The sequence below is a fragment of the Macrobrachium rosenbergii genome, chromosome 4 (genome assembly GCF_040412425.1).
Source record: "Macrobrachium rosenbergii isolate ZJJX-2024 chromosome 4, ASM4041242v1, whole genome shotgun sequence".
Lineage (NCBI taxonomy): Eukaryota > Metazoa > Arthropoda > Malacostraca > Decapoda > Palaemonidae > Macrobrachium > Macrobrachium rosenbergii.
In genome coordinates this window covers 21,917,178-21,943,210 of record NC_089744.1, presented here as the reverse complement: position 1 = coordinate 21,943,210, position 26,033 = coordinate 21,917,178, and the positions used below count along the sequence as shown (strand labels likewise).

The following is a 26,033-nucleotide window of genomic DNA, read 5'->3' as shown; positions in this document are numbered from 1 at the left end:
AGCCCCCAACAGGGATAATTCCCTCTCTGGCGGGTCCTTTTACGTTTTCAAAACAAGGTGCTTCTTATATTTTATAATTGTCTTTCAGTGTTTTCTCGTCAGTATCGTATCTCCTACAGAATAGGAGAGTTATTAGTTCCTTTTTAAATTTGCTTCCTTCTTGTATTAAATTACATAGAAGAGTACTAGTCAAAGACATGATCCGTATTATTTTCCATTTTGACGCGTATTCTTTATATATTGTGCCCTTCTGATTCTTCAGTTTGCGCCAAAATGAACCTAAAATTAATTTTGTAGACAAATTGGCGCAAGAAACGAGAAAGAAATGTTCAGGAACAAGGAAAATGGAGTTGAGGAGGTGCCGTTGTAAAGGGAAGACAATCCCTACGCCCGAGTTAGCGCCAATTTGTTTACAAAAGTAAAATTTCCGTTTGTTTTCGCCGAGACAGAAAATTCTGAATTTGGGAAACTTTCTCATGGTTAGTATTAATTTATTTATTTATACGATGTGTGATGGAGTTCTCTCCTTCACGGCAAGTGCTGGTATAAGGCCAACATTGTCTATAAAACTGCAATATCGTGAGCTACATTTTATACTATGTAAGTCTAGGTGGAAGGTTAGACAGGCTTACAAATTGGGCCGCGGCCCAGAGTAGGCCTGTCCTAGGATAATTTTAACCTGTCCTGCCGTGAACCTGTAAAACCTGAGTCATTTTCGCCCAAAATTTTATAAGTTTACGCAACCGTTTTTGCCACAGAAACAATAGTAGGCCTAGTTCTTAAACCACCTGTTCCCCGTAGCTGGGTATGTAGTGCCGTCATTGCACCTCACGAGGTGCACTGTAGGCATTACTTAATGTCCTTTGCAGCGTGCCCTCCTTAGGCCCCTAGCTGTAACCTCTTTCGTTCCTTTTACTGTACTTCCTCTCATGTTGTCTTCCAGGTAAAAATTCGGTTAGGCTTAGAGGTTTCCACCATACTATCAAAGGAATTTATTTAAAGAACCATGGGTAGATCTAAGCCGGCTGTCCGCGGTGGGCTAGGTTATGGCAGTTGACATTTTTCTATAGAACTTTACTTGCTGAACAAGAATTTAAAGTAATATTTTGTCGCTCGGCTGTAATTAAGCTGTAAATTACCTTAGAACTGTAGCCGACGGTAAGGGGGACCGGTTGGGAATCTGGGTCCTGGGTGGGTAAAAACACTTTCGAGAATAGCTCACGGTGAGGGGGACCCGTTGGGAATCCGGGGTTCTGGGTGGGGTAAATAACTTGGGAAAAGGTTTGGGCAACTTATTGTTGTATTTCCAGTTATATATGTCATTTGGAACACGAAAAACAAGCGTAAAAATAAGTGGGAATAAATGGACAGCACGAGCCGTTACAAAGGTACTTTTCACATATCACTACTACTGCTGATTCCAGGCCATGTCACGCATGCGCGGTCTTACAGGGGAGCTTTCGGTTCAACCAATGCCTCCAACTGAGAGAGTAGTTGGTGGGTTTTTTTGGCGGGTGGCTGTACCCAACCAATCACGTTGCAACGTTACCCCAACATTACATTTCACCCAGGTGGAGAATTTGGGGGATACATAAACTCAGTTACATGTATTCCTTTTGCTCAACTGTTTTATAACCGTTTCCTATTCGTTGTAGCTTGTGCCTACAACCTTCTTCCAGTACTTTTCCGTTCACAAATATATTGACCTCTCTTCGCAACATGATTTTACCATAAATAACTTACAAAATTACTTTACATTTGTCGGCAGACACCTGAAGCATGTATATGGGGTAGGAGGAGAAGGGTCTTACAGGACGTTTCGCTACCACTTTCTCTCAGTGAGTTAACAGAAACTTTTTTTACATATTTTGTAAGCCCTGTGGTTGGCGCTACAAGCTTAATATTACCGCTTGCCAGAGCATACGAGCCTGCCAGATTATTTTAAAAAATGCGGATAAGGCGCGCAGCGCCGTTCCGCTACCCCAAAACTGAAAGCAGAAATACACTTTTAGCCCCCCAAACTTCCTTCCTACCCTGTTCCGGTGCAGTTCACCGGCACAGTTCACTCACTCTTCAACCCAGCACTATGGTGGACGTCACCCCCGGAACCTCCCGCTCCTCTGAGCCTGTAACCAAGGGCAATTTGCCACTTACCTGTGTCAATTGCTACCTTAGTTATAAGGTCTACATCGTACCGGGGACAACTGTTGTATCTGATCGCTGGAGAGCTTATGAGAGGCTCCACGCGTTCGTAAAGGCAGCGGCTGAATTGTACCCTCCATCCCTTTAAGGTAAGGTTTCTAAACTATCCTTCTTTATTATTAGGTAATTAGGTCACCATGTTTTGGTGTTATTAGGTTTTAGTGCTTTTCATGTAGGAGCGTTATTATTTTTTGGGTAACTGTCATTTACCGCCATGTTTCTACATAACAGTCCTATGTCACTTTACCAACTTGTACCTTTTGTGCAGTACCCCACCTTCCCCCCCCCCCCTGCTGAACATATGGCTCCCTAGTGGTTATGTAACCCAAGATGGTGGATTTGTTTACCGTTTTCGTTTCTTCGCCCCGATCGCAAGCAACGGTTAGTGTGCACTTGAGGTAGCCTGTGGCATTTGACGTTTTTCAGTGTTGCTTTGCTTGCTTTGCATGAGTTTAGGGTAACATTTTGCCCGTCAGCTGCAGCTAAACTGTAATTTACCCTTGAGCTGTATGCGCCAGTGCAGGGGACCCACGGTACTGGTGTGCAGTCTTCAAGTGTCAATTACGCTTTAGTTACAGCCGACCGACAAAATTTTACTTGAAATTCTTGTTCAGCAGGTAAAGTTCTATACAAAAACGTCAACTGCCATAGGCTACCTCACCGCGGACAGCGGGCTTAGAATTACCGAACCATGAAACAATAGAAACTTATTTCAATAGAGATTCATCCTAACCCAGTGCTTTTCAACCTGTGGGGCATGGGCAGTTCTCAGGGGGCCATGGGCAGTTCTCAGGGGGGCTGTGGGCAGTTTCCACGGGGGCCATGGGCAATTTTCAGTTGGGCCATGGGCAGTTCTCAGGGGGGCCATGGGCATTTCTCAGGGGGGCCATGGGCAGTTCTCAGTGGGGCCATGAGCAGTTCTCAGGGGGGCCATGGGCAGTTTAAAGGGGGGCCATGGGCAGTTTCCTGGGAGCCATGGGCAATTTTCAGTGGGGCCATGGGCAGTTCTCAGTGGGTTCGTGGGCAGTTCTCAGGGGTTGCCATGGCCAGTTCTCAGTGGGGCCATGGATAATTCTCAGGGTGGTCGTGGGCAGTTCTCAGGGGGGCCATGGACAATTCTCAGCAGGGCTTTGGGCAGCTCTCAGGGGGGTTGTGGGCAATTCTCAGAGGTTGCCATGGGCAGTTCTCAGTGGGGCCATGGGCAAGTCTCAGGGGGGGTTGTGGGCAGTTCTGAGGGGGGCCATGGGCAGTTCCCAGGATTGCCATGGCCATTTCCCAGGGGGGCCATGGGCAGTTCTGAGGGGGGTTGTGGGCAGTTCTGAGGGGGGCCATGGGCAGTTCTCAGGGGGGTCATGTGCAGTTCTCAAGGGGGCCATGGGCAGTTCTGAGGGGGGCCATGGGCAGTTCTCAGGGGTTGCCATGGGCAGTTCTCAGGGGTTGCCATGGGCAGTTCTCAGGGGGGCCATGGACAATTCTCAGCAGGGCTTTGGGCAGCTCTCAGGGGGGTTGTGGGCAATTCTCAGAGGTTGCCATGGGCAGTTCTCAGTGGGGCCATGGGCAAGTCTCAGGGGGTTGTGGGCAGTTCTGAGGGGGCCATGGGCAGTTCCCAGGGATTGCCATGGCCATTTCCCAGGGGGGCCATAGGCAGTTCTGAGGGGGTTGTGGGCAGTTCTGAGGGGGCCATGGGCAGTTCTGAGGGGGGTCATGGGCAGTTCTGAGGGGGGCCATGGGCAGTTCTCAGGGGTTGCCATGGGCAGTTCTCAGGGGTTGCCATGGGCAGTTCTCAGGGGGGCCATGGACAATTCTCAGAGGTTGCCATGGGCAGTTCTCAGTGGGGCCATGGGTAGTTCTCAGGGTGGTCGTGGGCAGTTCTCAGTGGGGCCATGGGCAGTTCCCAGGGATTGCCATGGCCAGTTCCCAGGGGGGCCATGGGCAGTTCTGAGGGGGGTTGTGGGCAGTTCTGAGGGGGCCATGGGCAGTTCTCAGGCGGGTCATGGGCAGTTCTCAAGGGGGCCATGGGCAGTTCTCATGGGGGGTCATGGGCAGTTCTCAGGGGTTGCCATGGGCAGTTCTCAGGGGTTGCCATGGGCAGTTCTCAGTGGTTGCCATGGGCAGTTCTCAGGGGTTGCCATGGGCAGTTCTCAGGGGGGCCATGGACAATTCTCAGCAGGGTTTTGGGCAGTTCTCAGGGGGGTTGTGGGCAATTCTCAGAGGTTGCCATGGGCAGTTCTCAGTGGGGCCATGGGCAGTTCTCAGGGGGGTCGTGGGCAGTTCTCAGGGGAGCCATACCATGGACATCCTTAAAATGTTATTTAAAAAATGCAAAATCATTTACAGTAAATGCAGGCCAGTGCTTTCTTTCATAAATGAAAATGTAAAACTAATAAAGTTTTCTGAAAATGCTTTATAATTCTCTTACCATCATTACACAATTCTGAAGGGCACTGGTCTACGAGTAGGCCTATTTAGGGATGCCAAAAATGGGCCATGGGCAAAAAAAGGTTAAAAACCACTGCCCTGACCTAACCTTCCTGAACTACGGAAGGCTGCCTAGTTTTAGGCCTATTGTGTGGTAGAATAAAAACATCAATAGGCCTAGAAGAAAACAAATGTATGCTTCCTTTGACGATAGAATTCTTATTTATGAATTTATATTTACTCATAGGCATACAGCAGAGGAGAGCGTACAGTACAAGCGTTGTAGGTCTCGGCCTACGTGTACAGATAGGCCTACCATTTGTAGGCCCAATCATATTTAAGCTCGCTATTTAATATATTAAAAGTTTTTCCAAAAATAAGAAAGCTAATGCTAATCCTTGAGACTGATTCAACTAAATAACTTATAGCCTATCCTAAATATAGCCTATTAAAAATTATTATATAAATTAGGATAGGCTATGTAGCCTAGCCTGTATAAGCCTAAATTAAAAATTATATATATTTGGATAGACAATGTAGCCTAGCCTATATAGGCTAGGCTAGGCCTAAATGTGTTTTTGAAAAGTAGTGTGTATATTAATTTAGAATATTTAAAAATTATAATTTAACTTTGACATATTGTTACCTTGACATAAAGGCCTAGGCTACATATTGTCTCAGCCTGATCATTGTTAAGTGTCAAATGTGTTCTGGGATCAAGTAAAGAGTTTTTAAATAAATGCATTAATGGACCTTGTAGCCTGCATACAAAATTCATTATAGGGTCATTCTTTTGGTTTTTATTTAATGGAAAAAGAAAACTTTTTGGTAGATTTAATAGGGTGAGTATATTTCTTCACACTAATGAGATACCTACAGTATGTGGCTTGCAATGAGGTATATGTAGGCCTGATCTGTGTGTGTGTTTAATTATCTTATGCTAGATTTTCCAGTACGGGCAGTCCCCGGTTATTGGCGATCTGGTTTTGACGCTTGTCTAGCGACGAAAATCGGCAATTTTCAGCGCCGATTCATAGCCAATTTCTGCATTTCGGTGCCGATAATCACCCATTAGCACCGATATCCGAAAATCGGCAATTTTCGGTGCTTGTCAGTGCCGATAAGTGCCGAAAATCACTGAAAAAGTCGTGAAAATCACTGATTTTCAGTTATCGCCGATTTTCACACATTGTCACACCATCGGAACAGAACCCCTGCCGATAACCGGGGACTGCCTGTAATGTATAGGCTACCTGGATGGTTGCATGACTATAGTGAGCACTGAATTGCTACTCAGGCTGATTTAGTGTTTTACTACACATCAGAACCTTAGGATTTTTCATTTGATTATTGCAAAATTATTTTGTATGTTAATTGCAGAATTATAGTACAGTAACTTGTTTGAGTGTATCGTCAAGTACCTTTGCTTTTTATAGGTGTGTGTGTGCACAGGCCAAGATGTCCAAATTGGCACGGCGTGGTGCCAAGGGCCACTCACCTCGCCAACGCAGAATGGTTGACTATTTTGCCACTAATCAGATGAAAAATAATCAGTCCCAGCCACTGCAGTCATCCGCTAAACCTAATAAGCCTGTTGCAACAGTGTAAGTATTGTATGAATTTTTAAGTATCCATTTTTAAATATCTTTTATTACCCACCTACTGTAGGAGTGGGCTCTTGGTTGTTTTGAGAATTTTCTTTTCAGCATAAATTTAGACAACATTGTAATAATTTTTATGTTGGATTAGAAATGCAGTAAAATTCAACCTTAAATGTCTTACTAAGACTTTTCTGTTTTACAGCACTCCACAGACTGTGAAATCCATACCGCCTTCAACTTCCTTTTCAAATTTCTCTCTCATGGATGATGATGATGACTTTGTTGATCTTTCTGATTTTGAGACTGAAGACACAAAGACAGGTGAGTTTATGTGCCCATTCACGTAGTGTGTACTTTTGTGCATGGATGATGAATTTATTGGTAGGATGAATTGTCGCCACTACAATGATTGTTTCTTGCATTCTTTGGAGAAACATATATTGGAGTACAGGTATTTAATTTTTAGTCAGCCCCTAGGGAAGGAATGCTTCAAGTGAACAACCTATTGCCCCTACTAGCCTAACCCTTTAGCTAACAGAGTTCTTTGATCATCTAATTGATCTCAATGATTTTGGCCATGAGTCCATCCCAGCTAAGTAGATGGGATGGGATCGTGTTGAGACAAATCTAGTTTTTAAGATAACATATTTTTTTTTTTCACATAAAAACCTATTACTTTAAAAAAAAAAAGTCCCTCGTACACCCTCCAGGCTGCAGTGGTTCAGATGGCACAGACAAAAATCATTTTCCACCACAGGGATGCTCAGTGACTAGATACATACGCAGGCAGGTGGAAAGTGGGACTCTTGTTTGTGGGGTTTTACGTGAAAAAATAAGTTTTACTTTTTAAGAATTACATTTTTTATCTATATAAACGTTTTTGTGCTTTTTATTGTCTCCCTTCACTTCCCTTTGAGTTAATAAAAGCAAGGTGTGATCAAAGTGGTGATTTATTTGGAGCTAATATATTTATTGATTGAATTTGGTTGTTTTGAAAATTTAAAGTCAAGTTGCAGTCACCTGCTCAGGTCCAGTTGCATGTTGAAGTGAGAACTTAATCATAAAGAATGATGGTTACTTACTGATGGATTATAATTATAATTATTGACTTGTTTGTGTAATCATGAGTATCATTATATATGATTAGTATTATTATATGTCTAATACACATTTAGGAATATATATGTTGTGTTAGGAACACGTAATTTAAAGTATTCATGTCTCTTGGAGCATAGGGAATATTATGTTACCTTTATATCATTTATGTGGCGTGCATATCATATTATCTGTATCTGGTATAATTGCAGTCAGTCTTCCCGGTAGCCCGCCACTGTTCACAGCTCCTCCAGTGTATTACTTTGTATTGATTGTTTTCACTTATTATATGGGTTAAGGATGTACGCAAGTGTTTCAGTGAAACCTTTATTAACTATCTGTGAAAGGATAACACTAAACTTTTTTCAGGCAAAGCAGTAGAAAAAGCGCATGAGACAAAGGAACATGTTATAAGTCAAGAGGAAGATGAAGAGGAAGCTATAGCTTCAAGGTTAGGCAGGAGGAATAAAAGTATCATAGTCTCAGATGATGATGAAACTGACATAGAAAACAACATCGAAGATTTCTCCCCTTTAAAGCAGGTAAAGATAGTGATACAGTATTCAAATTAAATGGCAGATAGTTGGTTATAGTTAGTCATAGGGATTATAAAATTACTGTACTTTTATTGAAAATACTTGTCAATAAATTTTTAGCCACTATAATGTTTAAGTGATGTTATGTCAAAAATAAAAAAATTATTTACTTTTTGAGCCATCATTGTTGGCCTTCCCAGGAATGCCATTGCAAGTTTTTTACAGTGCCTTCATTTCTTTTCATTCATCTTTTCAGCAGGAATTATTTCATGCCTGGGCATTCTGTGTTGTGGTGGAACAAAGTATGTTTGCTCTGACAAAATAAGCAAACTTTTATCTTTATAATAGGAGTATCTTCAGTGATAGCTCGTTTTGGTTGTTGAAACTTGTTAACAAGGTAGCCGAGGTGTGAACAGTGAGTTAGCAGCAGCCCCTGCTACTCACATGACTGAACCCTCATTTTCTTTACTGTATATTTATTTCATTCATTGCATAGTCAGGAAATTTCCTTTGCTGCATTGTTGTCAGGGAACTAGATTTTGGTTGTGAAGCTTTATTATAATAACTTTTTCTTGTGTGATTTTTGTGGTTCTGTATGTCATGGACATAAAGGCTTGTAGCCTTTATATAAGTTTTGCATGTATGAAGTGTTGTGGTTTCTATTTGCAGTTGTCAGTGTCGTGTAAATGTTCATTGTGAGATATGCAACCTTTGACTTTTCCATTTATAAAAACTTCAAGGTTATAGAGCACCAGTATTAGCCCAGTTTAATGTAAGCTTTTGTCATATTTTTGTTCCTACGAAATAGTTAATACTATTTGTCTTTTTCCGTCATAAAGACCAAAGTTTTTGCGAAGATAGGGAAATATTTTTTAATTTTGGAATTTTTTCATATTTTTTATTTTGCAGGGGTGGGAGTGTTCTAGTAACTTCTCTAGCATGAGTGTGCTTTTAGTGGTCTTTTCTTTGTCTGTTGTCAGCCGGGATTTTATTTCCTGACCCCAGTTGCAATTACGGGAATCTTGATTTCCTTTGTGGTTTCTCTCTTCTCCCATTGTATCTGTATTGTGTGTCAGAGTTAGTAATCCCTTACCTGTTAGCACTTGTTTGTGCCCCTGCAATGTCTACGTGATTCTGATTCTTTCAGAGGTCTGAGAGTTGCTGGAATCTCTTTATTCTGCCTTAGGGTAACCCCAGTGTTCTCTATGGTATTTTTTGGCTTCAGACATGTAATTCTATACTGTAGTGCTAACTACCTGGGTCTTTGTTTTGATAACGGACCCTTCTGTAGCAACTGCTGCTGGCTCTGCTTTTGGACGTTCCAGTATCTCGAGTTGGGGGGAAAGCCACTTCAGTATACTCTCCCTTGCATATTCCATTCTCTAATCTGTTGCTTTTCAGAACTTCAGTAACCTTACACAATATGCCCGGGAATAGTCGAGTATTATTTACTTTATGAAACCCACGTGCAAGACAGTTAGGGCATCACATCCTAGCTTAATTTTTAAACAAACCATGCCATTTCAGATGACATACATTCCACAAGAATGTGGTTGTCTGTTGGTATTTTCAACATTTGATTGTATTCTGGATCTGCTGTCAAGTTACTCTATTGCAAATGCATCTGCATTGCTCAAGTGCTTAAATGTTAGACCTAGTGAGACCTAATCCTTGGTCTAGCCTGTCCCTGTCTAAATATAGATTATTGGGATGAAGATATGGCATAAAGTCTAGTTCTTTTCAAGCAGAATAATGCTACTTGTTAATGACTGTAGTATCTGGGATGATTAGGCTATGTAGCCTGAAAATTGGTACCCATGAATTTGTGTAACTTGTTACAAGTTTATCTGCCCTCTTAATGAAGGACCCTTTTGTTGTTTTTTTACAGAATGCCAAGAATAAAGAAAAACCTTTGAACAGTGAGAGAGTTGAAAATCAGAAAGAAGTAGGAGATTGTAAGATGCAAGGAGGTTTGAATACTGAATTAGAGGAGGAGGCAAAAGCAGGAGATGATATAGACATAACTGATGATATACCAAAGGCAAAAGTTGGCAGCATCTTTACCACTGCCCGAAAGTTTAGTGCTGAACTTCAGACCCAAAATGATTTTTTTGAAAATATGGATTTTGAGGTAAGGTTTCCCTTTGTTTAGATGTGTTATCTCAGGCTATCTTCTTTTGATTTTCGCACTTGGTAATAATAAGTCTGTATACTTGGTAATAATAAGTCTGTATACTACCATACGATGTGCTTATCAGAGGCATGGTTGACTGATATAATAGATATGTTGATTCTGATTTAGAATTATACTATAAAAATGATAGAGTTACTGTAAATGAAATTAACTTAGAATACCTAAATTCTATATTAGTAACTATATTAAATGTGATAATAAAACTTATAGGCAAAAAATAGGTATCCTTATTGGAACAAATAAGCTGTAGCATTGCCAGTTAATTAAATTTTTTATGACAAAATTCTTATATAATAATCTCTTAGAAGGCAGACTTAGATATAAAACTACAAATACAGTAGGTGTATTGATAAACTATAGGTGAACCAACGTTCAGTAAAAATGACGTTTCCATTTCCCGGAAGGTAATTTTCGGATTTAGAATACCCTTTCATTTTATCTTGACCTGTCATAATCCTCAGTGGTATTTCCTGGTATTCTTTTCCTAATAAACAGCAGAGTTTAGAGATTAAACTTTTTTACAAAGTGATAAGTTGTTACTATATTTGAAGTTATGTAGTAACTGGAAATTAAACCAGTTTAAATATTAATTAATTCCAGTTACTCTCTCTTCCATATTGCATGTCATTCATAATTTTAGACTGTTCTTTCATGTAATCTACATCATTTTCCTTAATTGTAAGGCTCGTCAGTCTGTTAATAATTTTGGATTTTTTTTTTATATATTTTATACACTGGCAAAGTTTGTCACAACTGTAAAGTACAGGGGTCCTTTAATGGATAGGATTGACCCAGGGCTACTAACCCATAACCATAATTGTTTTCCTCCTCACCATCCCCTTAGGATAAGTGCATATTTGACAGGACGTGAGGAAAGTGGTGTCACATTGTCTTAGTTAATATTTTCTAATGCTATTTCTAGCAGTAAATTAATTACAATACTTCATTTAATTATAATTACATCTGTTTCTCAAATAAATTCTTCTTTAAAAGAATCACAAGGAAGTCGCTATTTGCCGATTCACTAATGAGAAAAGCATGTTTGACATTGCTGTTTAACCCTCCCTACACACACTTTTGACCAAGTATGTTCGCTGGACTATAACATCATTGAATAACAGAGATATGTTATTACATGGTCAAGTTATGGTTTTTAACCTGGGTAAATTTCGGATATTCCAATTACTCACCTGTATCCTGTTCATAAAAGCAGGGAGGAGCATTATTTCATTCCTTGTGTTGAGAGGGAGTTCCATGAATGTGAGTTGGCTGCCATGTGTGTTAAAAAACCTCTTTCATGTTGGGTGGCCTTTTATAATGCTGTTTGAAATGATTAGAAATAGCTCCTTGAAGATGGCAAGAGGAGAGATTACTCAGTTTAGTGTTGGCGTTTTTTGCTTAAGCGTCTGGGCAACCTTCCCTAACAAAGCATATACACTGGCAGACCAAATGGTGCTTCCAGAGGTTCTCGTAGTGGGGCTGGGGAATATTTTTAATGATCAGGTTTTAAGCTTTGCTATTTATATATATTTTCATTAGTATATTTTTTATATATAAATTATATATTTTTTGTAATTGCTGGTTGCTTTGACATTGCCTTTTTTTTTCACTATGTCCCTCACAGGGTGCTCCTCTTGCTTGTAATTTTGGTGCATGACTGGATTACAAAGGGGCTTGATTTTTTTTTTTTTTTTTGTCCTGATGTGGTTTCTGGCCGTGTGATTGGTCCTGGTTTGTAAGTCATTTATTGATTGTTTGTCTGCTCCCTTGATTAATTGTTGAGATCTTGTATCCATTGTTTGCCAAGATTTGTGAAACATTGTCCAGTTCTCAGTATGTGTGTGTCTTGCCACTCTCCATTTATAGGCATTGACTGGGGTCTAAGCGATGTCAGGCAGGGCAGCCGATCGGGACTACAAAGTCTACCCCAAAGCCAAATCAAAGTCCTTCAAAAGAAGGCATCACAGCGATCGCATATAAAAATGGGAACAAGCTGGGAAGAAGAAGAAGATGATATTATGCAGATACTTCTTGGGGCATTCATGTATATTTTAAAGGTACTAACCAACAGTTTTTGGGTTGTTATAGACAGTGGTAGCTCACCAGTATACCTTTAGTGTAACCAGCGCATCAGGGAAGGGAAGATGGCAGTGACACACTTTTAGGTATTCTATGCTTATTTTTAATAGGGCATGACAGGAGAAAAGGTTTGCTATCACCTGCCCACATCGGCCTCTATATTTCAGATGATATTTATGTTGAAATATGCACAAGGAAAAACTAACCAGTTAAGGCAAACATTTGAAAGCAACTTTTCACATATTCCATGAACATTCACTTTTAAACAACAGCAACAGTAAGCTTTCCCTCCTTGGTGTATTGGTAACATAAAGTACAGGCATTCTACCAGTCTGTATCAAACCCACAAATAAGGTCATAAGATTTTATACGTTAATGAGAGAAATGAATGTTGTATATGGTACCTAAATAACACCAGAGAAGGCCGTGTACAAGAGCACTTTCCCTCTGTGTGACCTGACAGAGCATGCTAAAACCAGGACAGAATTTTGTGTCCTAGACGCAGCATTGGAAGATGTGAAGGTCTTCTAAAATGTAGTTATGCACAGTACCTCAGTTACAAGTAAACTGATCCCACTATAAGGAATATAGTAAGAATGGCCAAACCAACCAGTGGTGACAGAAATAGAACTGATTATTTTATGTAAAACTAAGAAGACTAAGATCCTAGTCATAAAAGGTAAATCCCTTGCCTAGTCAGTAGGACCTGAAAAGGGTCCTTGAGAGCTACCACTTCAAATGCCATGCTGGGGGGAGTTGTCCCACTGTTATGTGGCAAACATCTCCACTGAAATGAGTAAACACCTCTCTTCCAACCTTCAAGAAAGAGCCATTTTTAACAATGCAGTGCAGCATCATGAAAGAAGACCTAACAAGGGAAAAATCACTGGTAAAGCAAAAATAATGTATACTGTATTGCTGAAGCTGTATGCCAATTTACTTTCATGGAGCAACCTAGAAGAATAGAATAGGATTAAGCAAAATATACTTAGCTTAGAAAACTGTAATCCAACCACTCAGCGAGAAAGTAATAATATCTAGAGAGAGCATTTGGTCCTTGTATGATAACCAGGAAAGAAACAAGAAACAGACAAAAATAAAAAATGATGTGCAAAACTGATATGTCTTGAGCCCAAGAAACAAGCCTAGCTATGATGGGGAGGCATATCCCCTGCTGTGCACCCCTTCACTGTCTATGCCACATGGCTTCAGCACAGTTTTCATGAGCGCCTCTTGTCATTTGGTTTAGTTAGTTGTAAATGATTTGTTTAACCAGACCTCTGAAAAGTGACCTTTCTATATACAGTATGTTGCATGCACCAAAAATAGTTCACCCTAGACCTTAGCTCCTCTGCCACTTTGTATTAGGATATGAGTAGACCAAACAGTTTGTATTTAAAGAAAAAGTTGTAGAGGATTATTTTTAAGCAATTATTAATTCGGAAATTTTCATTTATGTTTAGACAGACGTTGATTATATTGACGTATCGCCACCCTCTCCTCCCCTGGTGACTCTCAACACTCAAGCTGTTGACATGAGTTCATTGTCTACTACAGCAAAGAGATTTCCCCCTGATGGTAATTATGATATAGTACTGTTATATATTAAAAACATTTGTATTGTATTTGCTTTGAATTTTTACCCTAATGCTTGACTTGGTTTTCCGAAAAGCAAGTATACATTATATCTCAGACATAAACAATAAAAAAATCCTTTTTCAAGATTTCCTTAAAAACAAGATGTACGTATACTTAACCAAATTTTTAGTGTAGTGATCCATAATTAAATGGAGGTATATAATGATAAAATCTAATGCTAGTTAGAAGTACATTGAAGAGGAGAGCTGTAGCTCCAGCAGCATGATCAGACAGATTTTAAGAGTGACTACCAGATTAATGTGGCTGACTGAAAGGATCAAGGTACAAGCATTTTTGGTTTGTAATTCCTTCTGTTTCAGTCCACTGACATCAAAGGACCTAAAGTTAGACTGAATAGTAGTTACTGTACTAAAAACTGTACATTTAAACATGTAAAGTAAGAACATCAGTTGAATTGTACCTTGTGTTGGAGAAAGTCTGTTTTGTACATGCAACTTACCCGTCAGATATATACTTAGCTATAGTCTCCGACGTTCCCGACAGAATTTCAAAACTCGCGGCACACGCACAGGTAGGTCAGGTGATCAACCATACCCGCCGCTGGGTGGCGGGAATAGGAACCATTCCGTTTTCTAATCAGATTTTCTCTGTCGCTGGTTCCGCAACATCTGTTGTTGGTTCCTCCTGCTTTGATTTTCGTTTTCTCGCTTGCTGAGGATCTGTTTGGCCTGATTTTGGTGACGTATTGGATCTTTGGTTTGGCATACGCTATTGTGGACTGTTTTTTGGATTTGCTTTTGGATTGTTCATTAAGATGTCTGACGTTAATGTTTCGCCTGTGTTCCGTGTGTGTGCTAGGCAAGAATGTAAGGTGAGGTTGCCGAAAGCTTCGGTAGACCCTCACACTGTATGTATGAGGTGTAGGGGGAATGATTGTTCTTCGGACAATAGGTGCAAGGAGTGTGAGAAATTGTCTGATCAAGAATGGAAGGTTTTGTCTTCTTATCTGAAGAAGCTTGAAAAGGATAGAGTTAGGAAGGCTTCCTCCAGAAGCTCGAGTAGGTCTCGCTCTGCTGAGCACGATTTAGAGATTAACCCAGTAGACTCTCCTAATCCTTTGGTTTCAGCCCCTTCTCCCTTCATCGAACCTGTGGATTCGTCCTCTGAAATGGCTGCGATGAAAGCGGAACTTCTTCGTATGAAATCGCAACTGCGTGCGATGAAGGAAGGTAAGAGTGACAGTGATATGTGCAGTGTCCCCAGTGTAGTGGAGGGGGCGTCTGATCGGCTCCGCATTGCTCCTAGGCCTAGACCTCTTCCAAACTCCCAGGACCAGTGGAGGAGGAATGTCGAAAGCCGCAGGGAGGATGTAGAGCATCCCCAACGATCAGGCGTCCCTTCGGCAGATCCTGTAGTTGCGTCCCAGGCTGCCTTGGATCGCCATAGAAAAGGCATCCTGAAAAAGTGTTTCTCGTCGCCTGACGCGCGTCTTCTCCGAGACGTGGTTGGAGTTCGGCTGAGGAGTCGCGCCCTCTGAAGAGATCCTGGAAGGCTCCTAGAGTAGAGCTTTTGGACTCGAGCCCTGAGCGCTTCCCGGAGGATTCTCCTATTGTCAGGAAGAGAGCTCAAGATCCCCTCCTCCTCTCCAGCAGGGGTGAAGGATTCGACGAAGAAGATTTTGATCGGCCTCCAGGAGCAGTTATCGGCGCTTGTTGGATCTCTTGCTAAGGACACCTCTTCTCGTAGGAAGGATGACTTTCTTCCTGTCAAGAGTTCCAGGAAGCTCTCGTCTTCAACTCGTCGCTCTTCTCCTGCCAAGCTTCCTTCTTCTAGCAAGTTTTCTTCGTCTCGTAGACGCTCTTCGCCGAGCAGGCGCCAGTCTCCCAGCAGGCGCACTTCTTCCAGGCGCTCGTCATCGGAGAGAAGCGCCTCTCCTTCCAGGCGCACTTCGCCTCACTGTACTTCTCCTTTGGGCAGGCGCTCGTCGTCTTCCAAGCTCCCTCCTTCCGGCAGACGCCGCTCTCCTGCCAAGCGCCCTTTTTTTTTAGCCTCCTCTCCTGGAAGGCTCTCATCAGTGGACAGGACCCCCTCTCCTGTCAGGCGCCCGTCCGGGGTCAGGCGCCATTCTCCTGGTAGGCGCTCTTCGTTGGACAGGAGTGCATCTCCTTCCAGGCTCGCTTCGCCTGATAGGCGCTCTTCTTCTCTTAAGCCTTCCTCTCCGCCTGCTGCTTTGGAGGAAGTTTCAGAAGAGGATTCTCCTAAGGACGCTGGAGTTTCGGATTACAAACGGTTGGCTTCGGTTCTGATTCAGGAGTTTGGAGATTCTCTTTGTCATGCTGCCCCTCCTTCTCCGGGATCTTTGTGGGACAGCACCAAGTCAACTAGACCCTCTTCGTTCGTCAAGATGCGCCCCTACGATTTCGATGAGGAAGGCCTTTAAAGGAGTCGGGGAGTGGATGCAATCTAAGAAGGATGCAAGCAAGACGGTTTTCTCTTTCCCCCTTTGAAACTTTTGGGAAAATCAGGAATGTGGTATGAGACCAAGGAGCCTATGGGGTTGGGGCTCCCCATCAGCTGACGAGATTTCTCTAATCTGGTTGACTCCTCCAGGAGACTTTCCCTTTCTTCAGCCAAGGCTTCTTTGGGGAATGAGTGAAATGGACCATCTCCTCAAGGGTCTTTTTAGAGTTGTGGAGGTCTTCAACTTTATGGATTGGTCTCTTGGAGCTTTGGCCAACAAGACTCGGGATCCCGAATTCCTGTGTATGGATGACTTCGTGAGTGTTTTGTCTTGCTTGGACAAAGCAGTGAGGGACGGTTCCGCGGAAGTCGCTGCCTTATTCGGAGCTGCTATTCTGAAGAAGAGGTCAGTATTCAGCTCTTTCCTCACGAAGTCTGTGTCTCCTCTTCAGAGATCCTCTCTTCTGTTTGCTCCTTTTTCTCCTCACCTTTTCCTCAAAATTTGGTGAAGGAGATTTCTCGCTCTTTATCTGAAAAGGCGACACAGGACCTTTTGGCCCAGTCATCGAAGAGGATCAGACCTGCCGTCCCTTTCGCCAAGAAGGAGAAGGCTCCCTTTCAGGAGCCCTTTCGAGGTGGTCCTTCGTCCAGATCCTCCTTCAGGAGCAAAAGACCAGAGAGAAGAGGAAGGTCTTCCTCTCGTCCTATCAGAAGGACCAAATGAAGAACAGAGTACTCCAGATACAGTGGGTGCCAGACTGCTACAATTCGCCGAGGTCTGGGCACAGAGAGGGGCGGACGACTGGTCCCTCTCCATTTTAAGAAGAGGCTACCTTATCCCCTTCAGGGAAAGTCCTCCTTTAACATCAACTCCCAGGAGTTATCCGCCAGCTACAGGGATCCCATCAAGAACCAGGCTCTTTTTCTAGCAGTGGAACAAATGTTAGAAAAGGGAAGCAATAGAACCGTTCAAGACCTCCATTCCCCGGGTTTTACAACCGTCTTTTTCTGGTTCCAAAATCCTCGGGGTTGGAGACCGTTCTGGATGTAAGCGCCCTGAATTTCTTCGTAATCAAGACAAAATTCAAAATGGAAACTACCTCTTCGGTTCTTGCAGCTCTTCGTCCAGGGATTGGATGGTCTCCCTGGACCTGCAGGACGCTTACTTCCACATTCCCATTCATCCTCGTCAAGAAAGTTCCTGAGGTTCGTGATTCGGGGAAAAGTTTTTCAATTCAGGTCCCTGTGCTTCGGTCTTTCGACGGCCCCACAAGTGTTCACGGGCATCTTAAGGAATGTGGCACGCTGGCTTCACTTAGAGGAGTGAGGATATCAATGTATCTCGACGATTGGCTGATTCGAGCTCAATCAAAGGACAGTTGTCTGGAGTAGTTGTCTGGAGTACTTGTCGATCACCCTAAATATGACACAGTCCCTTGGACTATTAGTAAACCTACAGAAATCCCAGGTTGTTCCGCAGCAGAGCATTGTTTACCTGGGGATTCTGATGGATTCTCGGGATTTTCTAGCCTTTCCATCCCAAGAGAGAATAGATCGCTGCATAGAAAAGGTGACAGTTTTTCTAAGGAGAAAACATTGTTCGGCGAGGGAGTGGATGAGTCTGCTGGGGACCATTTCCTCGCTGGAACAGTTCGTCTCCTTGGGAAAACTTCATCTGAGACCTCTTCAGTTTTACCTAAAGGAGAGATGGGACCAGAAGTCTCAGGACTTAGCAACTTTGTTCCAAATTTCGGACAAGATAAAAGAGGATCTCAACTGGTGGTTAGACCCTCGAAAATTATGCAAAGGACTGTCTCTTCAGTTACCGAGCCCTACCCTAGTGTTGTTCTCAGACGCCTCGGAGTCGGGATGGGGGGCAACACTAGGGGTCGAGAGAAGTGTCAGGCACCTGGGAGGGAGACCAGGTGAACTGGCACATCAACAAGAAAGAGCTATCAGCAGTACATTTGGCTCTCATCAAGTTCGAGTTCCTTGTCTCAGGACAAGTAGTCCAAGTGAACTCAGACAACACTACTGCCCTGGCTTATATAAGAAAACAGGGAGGAACACACTCCTTCTCCCTTTACGAAACGGCAAAAACGTTGCTGTTGTGGGCTCAGGAGAGGAGGATCAGACTCCTCACCAGATTTGTACAGGAGAGAGGAATGTGAGGGCCGACCTTCTCAGCAGGAAGGATCAGGTCCTTCCCACAGAGTGGACTCTCCATTCAGAAGTCTGCGAAAGACTGTGGAACCTGTGGGGAAGGCCGAATATCGACCTATTTGCAACCCACTGGAATGCAAGGCTAGAAAACTACTGCTCTCCGATATCGGACCCGAGAGCGGTTGCAATAGACAGTCTTCTCCTAGATTGGACAGGATTAGACGGGTATGCTTTTCCCCCATTCAAGATCCTGGGAGAAGTGGTAAGAAAGTTTGCGTCGTCGGAAGGCGCGAGACTGACCCTGGTAGCTCCGTTTTGGCCAGCTCAAGATTGGTTCACAGAGGTACTGGAATGGATAATAGATTTTCCAAGATCGCTTCCACACAGGAACGATCTTCTCAAACAGTCCCACTTCAACAGATTCCACAAGAATCTCCCCGCTCTCAGTCTAACTGCCTTCAGACTATCGAAGGTCTGGTCAGAGCGAAGGGTTTTTCGCACAAAGCTGCGAAGGCTATTGCAAGAGCCAGGAGATCCTCAACCCTTCGCGTCTACCAGTCGAAGTGGGAGGTCTTTAGAAGATGGTGCAGGACCAATAAGATATCCTCTTCCAGTACCTCTGTGACAAACATTGCTGATTTCCTTATCTTCCTGAGGGAACATTGCAACCTCGCTGTATCCACAATTAAAGGATACAGGAGTATGTTATCTTCAGTTTTCAGACACAGAGATCTGAATATTTCGGAAAACAGAGACCTTCATGACCTTATAAGGTCTTTTGAAACGTCAAAATTCATGACTTGAAACCTCCCAGTTGGAATCTAGACATAGTCTTGAAATTCTTAATGTCTAAAAAAATTGAACCTCCTCATCAAGCTTCCTTCAGGGATCTCACCAGGAAGTCACTTTTCCTCTTTGCCCTTGCCTCAGCTAAGAGAATAAGTGAAATACAAGCCTTAGACGGCAAAGTTGGTTTTAAGGAAGGTTCGGCTATATGCTCCTTTTAAACCATTCTTCCTAGCGAAGAATGAGAATCCTTCTAAACCGTGGCCAAGAACCTTTGAATTAAAAGGTCTTTCTTCTGTGACGGGACATGAGTTGGAGAGGACTCTATGCCCTGTCAGGAGCCTTAAATTCTACTTAGAAAAGAAGAAATTGCTGGGAGGATCGGTTAAAAGTCTTTGGTGCTCTGTCAGGAATCCTTCACGAGCGATCTCAAAGAATGCGCTGTCCTTTTTTATTAAGGACGTCATCAAGGAAGCGCATATCTCGTGTGAAGATGAGCACTTTAAGCTCCTTAGAGTGAAAGCACACGAAGTGAGAGCCATTGCTACATCCTTGGCTTTTCACAAGACGTTGTCTCTCCAGTCTATTATAGAGGCAACCTATTGGAGGTGTAATTCAACGTTCGCATCTCATTACTTACGAGGTATTAGAGTAACGTATGATAAGTGCTTCTCTCTAGGAGCTTACGTATCTGCGGATTCGGTGCTGGGACAGGGAGCTGAATCCAATCCTATTTAGTTTAGTTAATTCAGTTGTTTTTAAGGCTTGGTGGTGTGTGTTTTTATGGTTGGTTGAAAGAGGGTGATGGAATTATGCTTCCCTTTCAATTCTTATCACTAACAAGGTTAGGATTGGTCAGGTGGTCGGGATTGGTTGTCATGTTCCTTGTATTTTGTATGGACACCTAGCTCTGTCATGTAAGAGGGATAGCCCCATTGATACGATTCAGGTGTAGGCTCGGTCATGTAAGTGGGTCAGCCCCCTTGACACGATCCGCTATAGGCTCGGCCATGTTAGTGGGTCATCCCCCATTGGCACGATCCAGAAGGGCTGTCAGTCACAGGTCACATCCTCGCTGAAGCTCCTGAGGCAAGCAGACTCATAGACAGTATCCATGAAGTCTTCTGCCCAATCAGGTAAGAACCATGGTTTTTTGTTTATCCTACAACATATGTTGTTTCCCGTTTTTTAGTTATTTTCTGTCTCTTGCCCTCCTCCAAGGGTGCCATTCAGCTAAGTATATATCTGACGGGTAAGTTGCATGTACAAAAATGATATTTTTATGATAAAATAAAGTTTTGTACATACTTACCCGGCAGATATATACGATTGATGGCCCGCCCAGCCTCCCCTCAGGAGACAGGTGGAAGAGAAAATCTGATTAGAAAACGGGAATGGTTCCTATTCCCGCCACCCAGCGGCGGGTATGGTTGATCACCTGACCTACCTGTGCGTGTGCCGCGAGTTTTGAAATTCTGTCGGGAACGTCGGAGACTATAGCTAAGTATATATCTGCCGGGTAAGTATGTACAAAACTTTATTTTATCATAAAAATATAATTTTTAAAATCAAGAGTATTTTTTTACAAACACGAAAACTAGCAACGTTGATGTCATTTTGCTTTTAACTGTTACGCCTTTGAATTCACTGAGGGTCAGTTTTCATTTTATTTATGATCAATTTGATTGCTTAAAAAAAAATTTACTAATTGCAACTGATGATGAGTTATGTGTTTTATACTTAAAACCTAGATATGAAAAAATGTAGAAAAGGAAGAAATGGTCAGTATTATGTCCGTCCTAAAATATTTCTGTGATTTATCCTTAAATATCACCCATTCAGCCTATCACTCACATCCTCAAGTAGTAAACACAACAACTGTGCAAACATGACACACTATTGATTCAACCCATCCTCTATGCTTTTGTGGTTGTGTGATTAACAGTTCAGCTAGATTAGACATTACATACTGTATTGATATTGAAAATAGTAATGAGAATTATTGGAATTGTAAGTCATTAAACTACCCTAGGGTCACTAATGCTTTTACTGTGCTTGCTGCATTAACCATCGTGCTGTAAGTTACCTTATGAATGAAATTTATCAAGAGGTGCAGTTTGTATTGTTATGCAGTGTTATGGTTTGTTATATAATGATACATGGCCAGTAAGTTTTAAGATAAAAACATTATTACGCCAAAAGCTTTTTTATTTTATTTAAGAATTTACATTTCAGAGACACCCATGACTTCTCCTCCAGCTTCACCAGTCCCACTACGAATGGAGCCTGTGCCTGAGGTGAATAGTACGACTGCAGGTGGACGTGGAAATAAGCATCAAAGTAGATCGAGCCTAGAGGAAGATAATGAGCAGATATCATCCCAGGTTAAACCAGTTGCTCCCTATGCAGTTAAGCCAGATTCCAAAATTGAGGTCGCACAGAAGTTACCAATAGAGTCAAATCCAAACCTCAATATAGCTGCCCAGAAGAAAAATGTAGTAGCACCGTTAAACAATAAATCTTTGTATATGCTGGGACATGATGATGCTGTGATGACTGTTGATCAGATTTTAAAACATCCTGTTTTGCGGGTAAGTTTGAGCCTTTGTTGGAAATAAGGTTAACTTGAGGTATCTTTGAAAGGCAAGGAATTTTTTTACTATTATTTGATTACTTTGTATGAAAAATCTGTTTTTTAAGGTAGTGCTGATCATTTGGTCAGCAAATCTTTTGTTGTATATCATCTAAAAAGAATTTTACTATCTTTTTAGTTACAGAAGATACTACTACAGAATTATTATTAAGTAATGTAACCAGACCCTCTTCACTTTAATGGGCTGGCCACATGAAATATTTTAAGGATGTGTACAACACAGTTAGACTATGGTGATACATATTACCAACCTGACTCAAAATGAAAGTGCAGGTATAGTGCCAAAACCATATGACTAGGAGACTGGTCTAAATCATATTTGTTTTAAGAAAGGATGAAAGCTGATAAGTTGTGGTTAGCTATGAAAAGGAAAAAATCAATATAAGTGAATATGAATGATCGAAAACTGTTCAAGATCACCAAGAAAAATGCTGGGGAGATTCATGAAATCTGTTATTGATGGATGTCGAGGGTGCATGCAGAAATGATTGCTCTTCAGTGCAGAAGGCAAAAGATGGTTTTTGTTGTGAGACTTTCCAGTCCTATGACATGTGCACGATATGACAAGAGCTTGTGATATAAAAGTAACCTTTGTTGCTATCACTGTCAGAGATATGAGCACTTATGTGTGTATTCATTAATGTAGGTACATATATCCCTAAATGGCTGTGCAAAGATTTGGTGTTGGTTTAGAATAGATTGAATGGCAAGTTGAGAATATAAATATCTCACTTTTATAGTTTTTTTTTTTTTTTTCATTTCATTTCAGTGCAGTCAGGTATAGAAGATCACCACACTTGATTCAACCTATCCTATCCATGAACCACAGTTGAATAAGTGTACTGGCCTTGTATTTTCCTAGGTGTATTGTATTACATGAAGAGTTTATATACCACTAATGCAAATGCTTTTATTGTCCTGACAAAGTCATTCCAGTACTGTATACTGTAGAGCGTGCTGCAATTCTTTTAGTAATTCAAGATACTTGTTCCGTAGTTAGGGTTAGTTAGTTAGTTATAAATGATTTGTTTAACCAGACCTCTGAACTCTTTTAGGGTTCTTCTTAGGGTGAAATAGAACATGTTCTTTTCACTTTTAACAGTTTGTGATATGTTTTCCAGGTTAGTGAGGTGGAAGATAGTGACTTCGTCCTCCTTGAAGGCCTGAGAGCATCTGCGTTTGCTCTGATGGCAGAAATGTTCACAAGCATTCCCACAGAAGCTTTGAAGCAGATACCAAATTATGATGTTATCAAGCATTTGAAAATTGCAAATGCTTATTCCAAAATAAAAAAGATTATGGACAAAGGAAGAGAAGAAATTATGTCGAAGACTGGACATGGTTCAACTAGTAGTGCTGTAGATAAAAGTCATGAACAACTACCTGATATGAAAAGAGAAAAAACCCTAAGCTCGAGTCCAAATGATAAACGTTACAATCGAGCTCATTATAGTGCACATGTAGACACAGATGATGACTGTCAAGATGTTTTTAGTAAACCAGTTTTACAATTGAAGAATGAATGTAGTTTTACTAGTAAGCCAATGAAAAGTGTTTCTCCTAAAAAGTCTTCATTTTCATTTAAACAAATGAACTGTGAAAGTGATAGTTTTCTAGGTGGAGTGAAACCCTCTCAAAGTACGAATTTATCTGAAAAGGGTACTTTGAGTACTGTTACTAAGCAGGGAATGGGTAATAGTAAAGACCCTTCAACATCTGTTGCTTGTGGGGATAGCTTTTTTGATGTGTCATTCTCTCAGGCTGTGCCACCTGCCATGCGTCTTTCACAGTCACCATTGCCATCTCCAGTTCCTTTGAAGCTTTCTCAAGGAATGAAGACTGCTTCTTCAAGTACACCTGTTTCAAAAGCTGGAAGAATATCACCTGTATTCCCTTCATCATTTGCAAAGACCACAACCAAAAATGGTAGGGATTTTAACTTTCTCAAATTATCAGTGTATTCATGCACTAGTTTTGCACCTCTATTATTTTTATATGTGAATTATTTGTATTTTACTTGAATAATTTTGTCATAACTCTGTTAAGCATATATTTCCTATTTCTGCAAACATAGAAATCCCAGTCACGCCATACTCATGATAGTCAAAATTGAGAAGCCTGTACTATGCATGTACAGTCCTACATATAGTTCATTGTACACTTCTGTCTCTCTTTATGTGAGACTGCCATTGAGCTGCTTTTGTTGATTTTCCCCAGGAATGCAATTTTCAAGGTTTTGGGTGTGCCTTTATTCTTTTCTCTTTTCATTCAGTTTGATTTTTCCAGGCGGGATGGTTTTGATTAGTGCCTATGTCCGGCAATAGTTCATTTTCATTGGTGGTTGTGAAATTTCATGCCTTAGTTAATCAAGGTTCTATTATTGGGTGTGTGGCTTTTAGTCAGTTTTTTTTCTCACAATTATGAATCATATAATAATAGCCCAAATGTATGTCAACTCACATTTCTAGACATACTCTAAAAGGATTCCTGTAGGCCATCTGTGCAACAGTGCTTCAGAGGGCCCGTACTGGCAGCAGCTTCATTCTAAAGATTAATGCCATTTTAAACAGACCTGTTTGTTTGTGCTCCCAAGAACTTTTCTAGTTTATACTTTCATGTAACTATTTTGCCATTTCTCCTGCTAATTCAACTTTTTGTGCTGCTGCTCCTTTTAGTGACAAATTTTCATACGTATTTATTAAGCCTTTTGGCCAATAGCCAATAAATGTGATGAGTGATAGCTTATTCAGGCCTCACAGTTAATGTCTTATTGTTGCTGAATATTATAAATCCACTGTTTGTTGGGATGGCCAGTTTGTTTGCTTGTTCTTTAGCTGTTTGGATTGCTAGATATTGTATATATACCAATTTTGGATTAGCATTAAGCTAGTTCTTCCAGGTTTGAGTTATGTGTACTTTTTGTGTTTCATAGTGTCTCGCCTCTAGGTTCACTGAGCTTAGTTAATTTTTCACTTTACTTCTGTAGAGTGTATTGGTGCCCAGTCCCATAGTCATAGTTTATAGTTTATTTTTAGTTTGGATGACTTAGTATGCATTATAGTTATATATGTTATTTCTGATTTTTTCTATTTAGCTTTGCATTTGCAGTTATCTGTTGGAGTTGTTACAGTACCTTATTTATTGGTATGGCCCATTGACAGTTCTGTAATTTTACCTCTATAGTATTGAGAAAGGTAACCTTAATTGGACTTTTGTGTAGAGACTGGTCATTGTCTTAATGGAGATCTAAAAACTCCTTCTACCTCAAGCTCCTCTACTGCTGTGGGTCTGAAAGCCTCCAAAATCCCCAAAGTGGCAAAACGGGGAGGTTACATTGCTTTCATTTCTCATCTCTGCATCAGCAGGTGGAATTGAGTGTACAAATGCTCTTTGAAAACCTACCTGATGATTTGTCTCTCCCTCCTGAGGAGAGGGGTATGGCCGTCAGCCTCCCTGCAGTAAATCTCTTTTTCAGGAAGCTTCATCAGTTTTTTCTGTGAGTGCTGAGGTACATGCTGGAAAGCATTACCGTCATGTAGCACCAGAACTGAAAGCTATGCCAGGCACCAGCTTGCCTTTATAAATTAGCACAGGTTTGGATGTTGTGCCCCTAGTACCTGATGTCATTTTAGCTGGTAGTTCTCTTAGTGAGGATGGCACACTGTCACCAATGTAGAACTGTTAGTTCATATGGTTTACAGGCTCCAGATTATGATGTTACCTGCAAGATAGCTCATTTAGCATGCAGGGTGCAAGCACTGCAGTTTGTAATGGTTCTTCATAAAGTACACTTTCTGCTAGTTTGTCTCCTGTTTTTGGCACTTTGGATTCTTCTGATGCGAAGGGTGAAGAGCTTGTTGCAGTTTCCATGTCAGGACTTGCCAGTGAGTATATCTCAGAATTATTGGCTCCTCCAAGGAGACATGAGCAGCATCCCCTGCTAGGTCTCTTGACTCATCCTGTGCATCACATACTAGCCAGTTGAAGCATCTTAGCCACCCTTTTGACTCCAGACATGACTCCTATAGCAGCTGTTGTAACACTTGTCATTAGATGGTTGGCAGGCACAGTCTTCATCAGAAAGTCAGATTTCTTGTATGGTGCAAGGCTACCCTGGACACCTGTGCTCATACTTCATGTATCCGTTCAGTGCATGCAGACTCCTTACCATATATATATACCAATATTTTGCATGCAACCTGGTCTTTCCACTTTGTTTTTATGGAGGTTGACTTCTAACCTTGTTT

The 26,033-nt window shown here is 41.6% G+C and overlaps 2 protein-coding genes across 2 annotated transcripts in view; both read left to right on the top strand.

Annotated features, from left to right (window-relative positions):
• The first annotated feature begins 226 nt into the window (after nt 1-226).
• LOC136831209 (recQ-like DNA helicase blm-1) overlaps nt 227-26,033 on the top strand; it is a 98,388-nt gene continuing 72,581 nt past the window's right edge. Inside the window, exons 1-8 of the mRNA XM_067091223.1 lie at nt 227-479; nt 6,057-6,224; nt 6,424-6,542; nt 7,686-7,858; nt 9,741-9,983; nt 13,589-13,703; nt 21,369-21,724; nt 22,908-23,712. Coding sequence (XP_066947324.1) covers nt 6,079-6,224; nt 6,424-6,542; nt 7,686-7,858; nt 9,741-9,983; nt 13,589-13,703; nt 21,369-21,724; nt 22,908-23,712 — 1,957 coding nt within the window. The 5' untranslated portion in view covers nt 227-479; nt 6,057-6,078. The remainder of the gene's footprint in view (nt 480-6,056; nt 6,225-6,423; nt 6,543-7,685; nt 7,859-9,740; nt 9,984-13,588; nt 13,704-21,368; nt 21,725-22,907; nt 23,713-26,033) is intronic.
• On the top strand, nt 3,997-4,506 carry LOC136837037 (loricrin-like). The gene has a single exon (XM_067101606.1). The coding sequence runs from the start codon at nt 3,997-3,999 to the stop codon at nt 4,504-4,506; it is 510 nt and encodes a 169-aa protein (XP_066957707.1).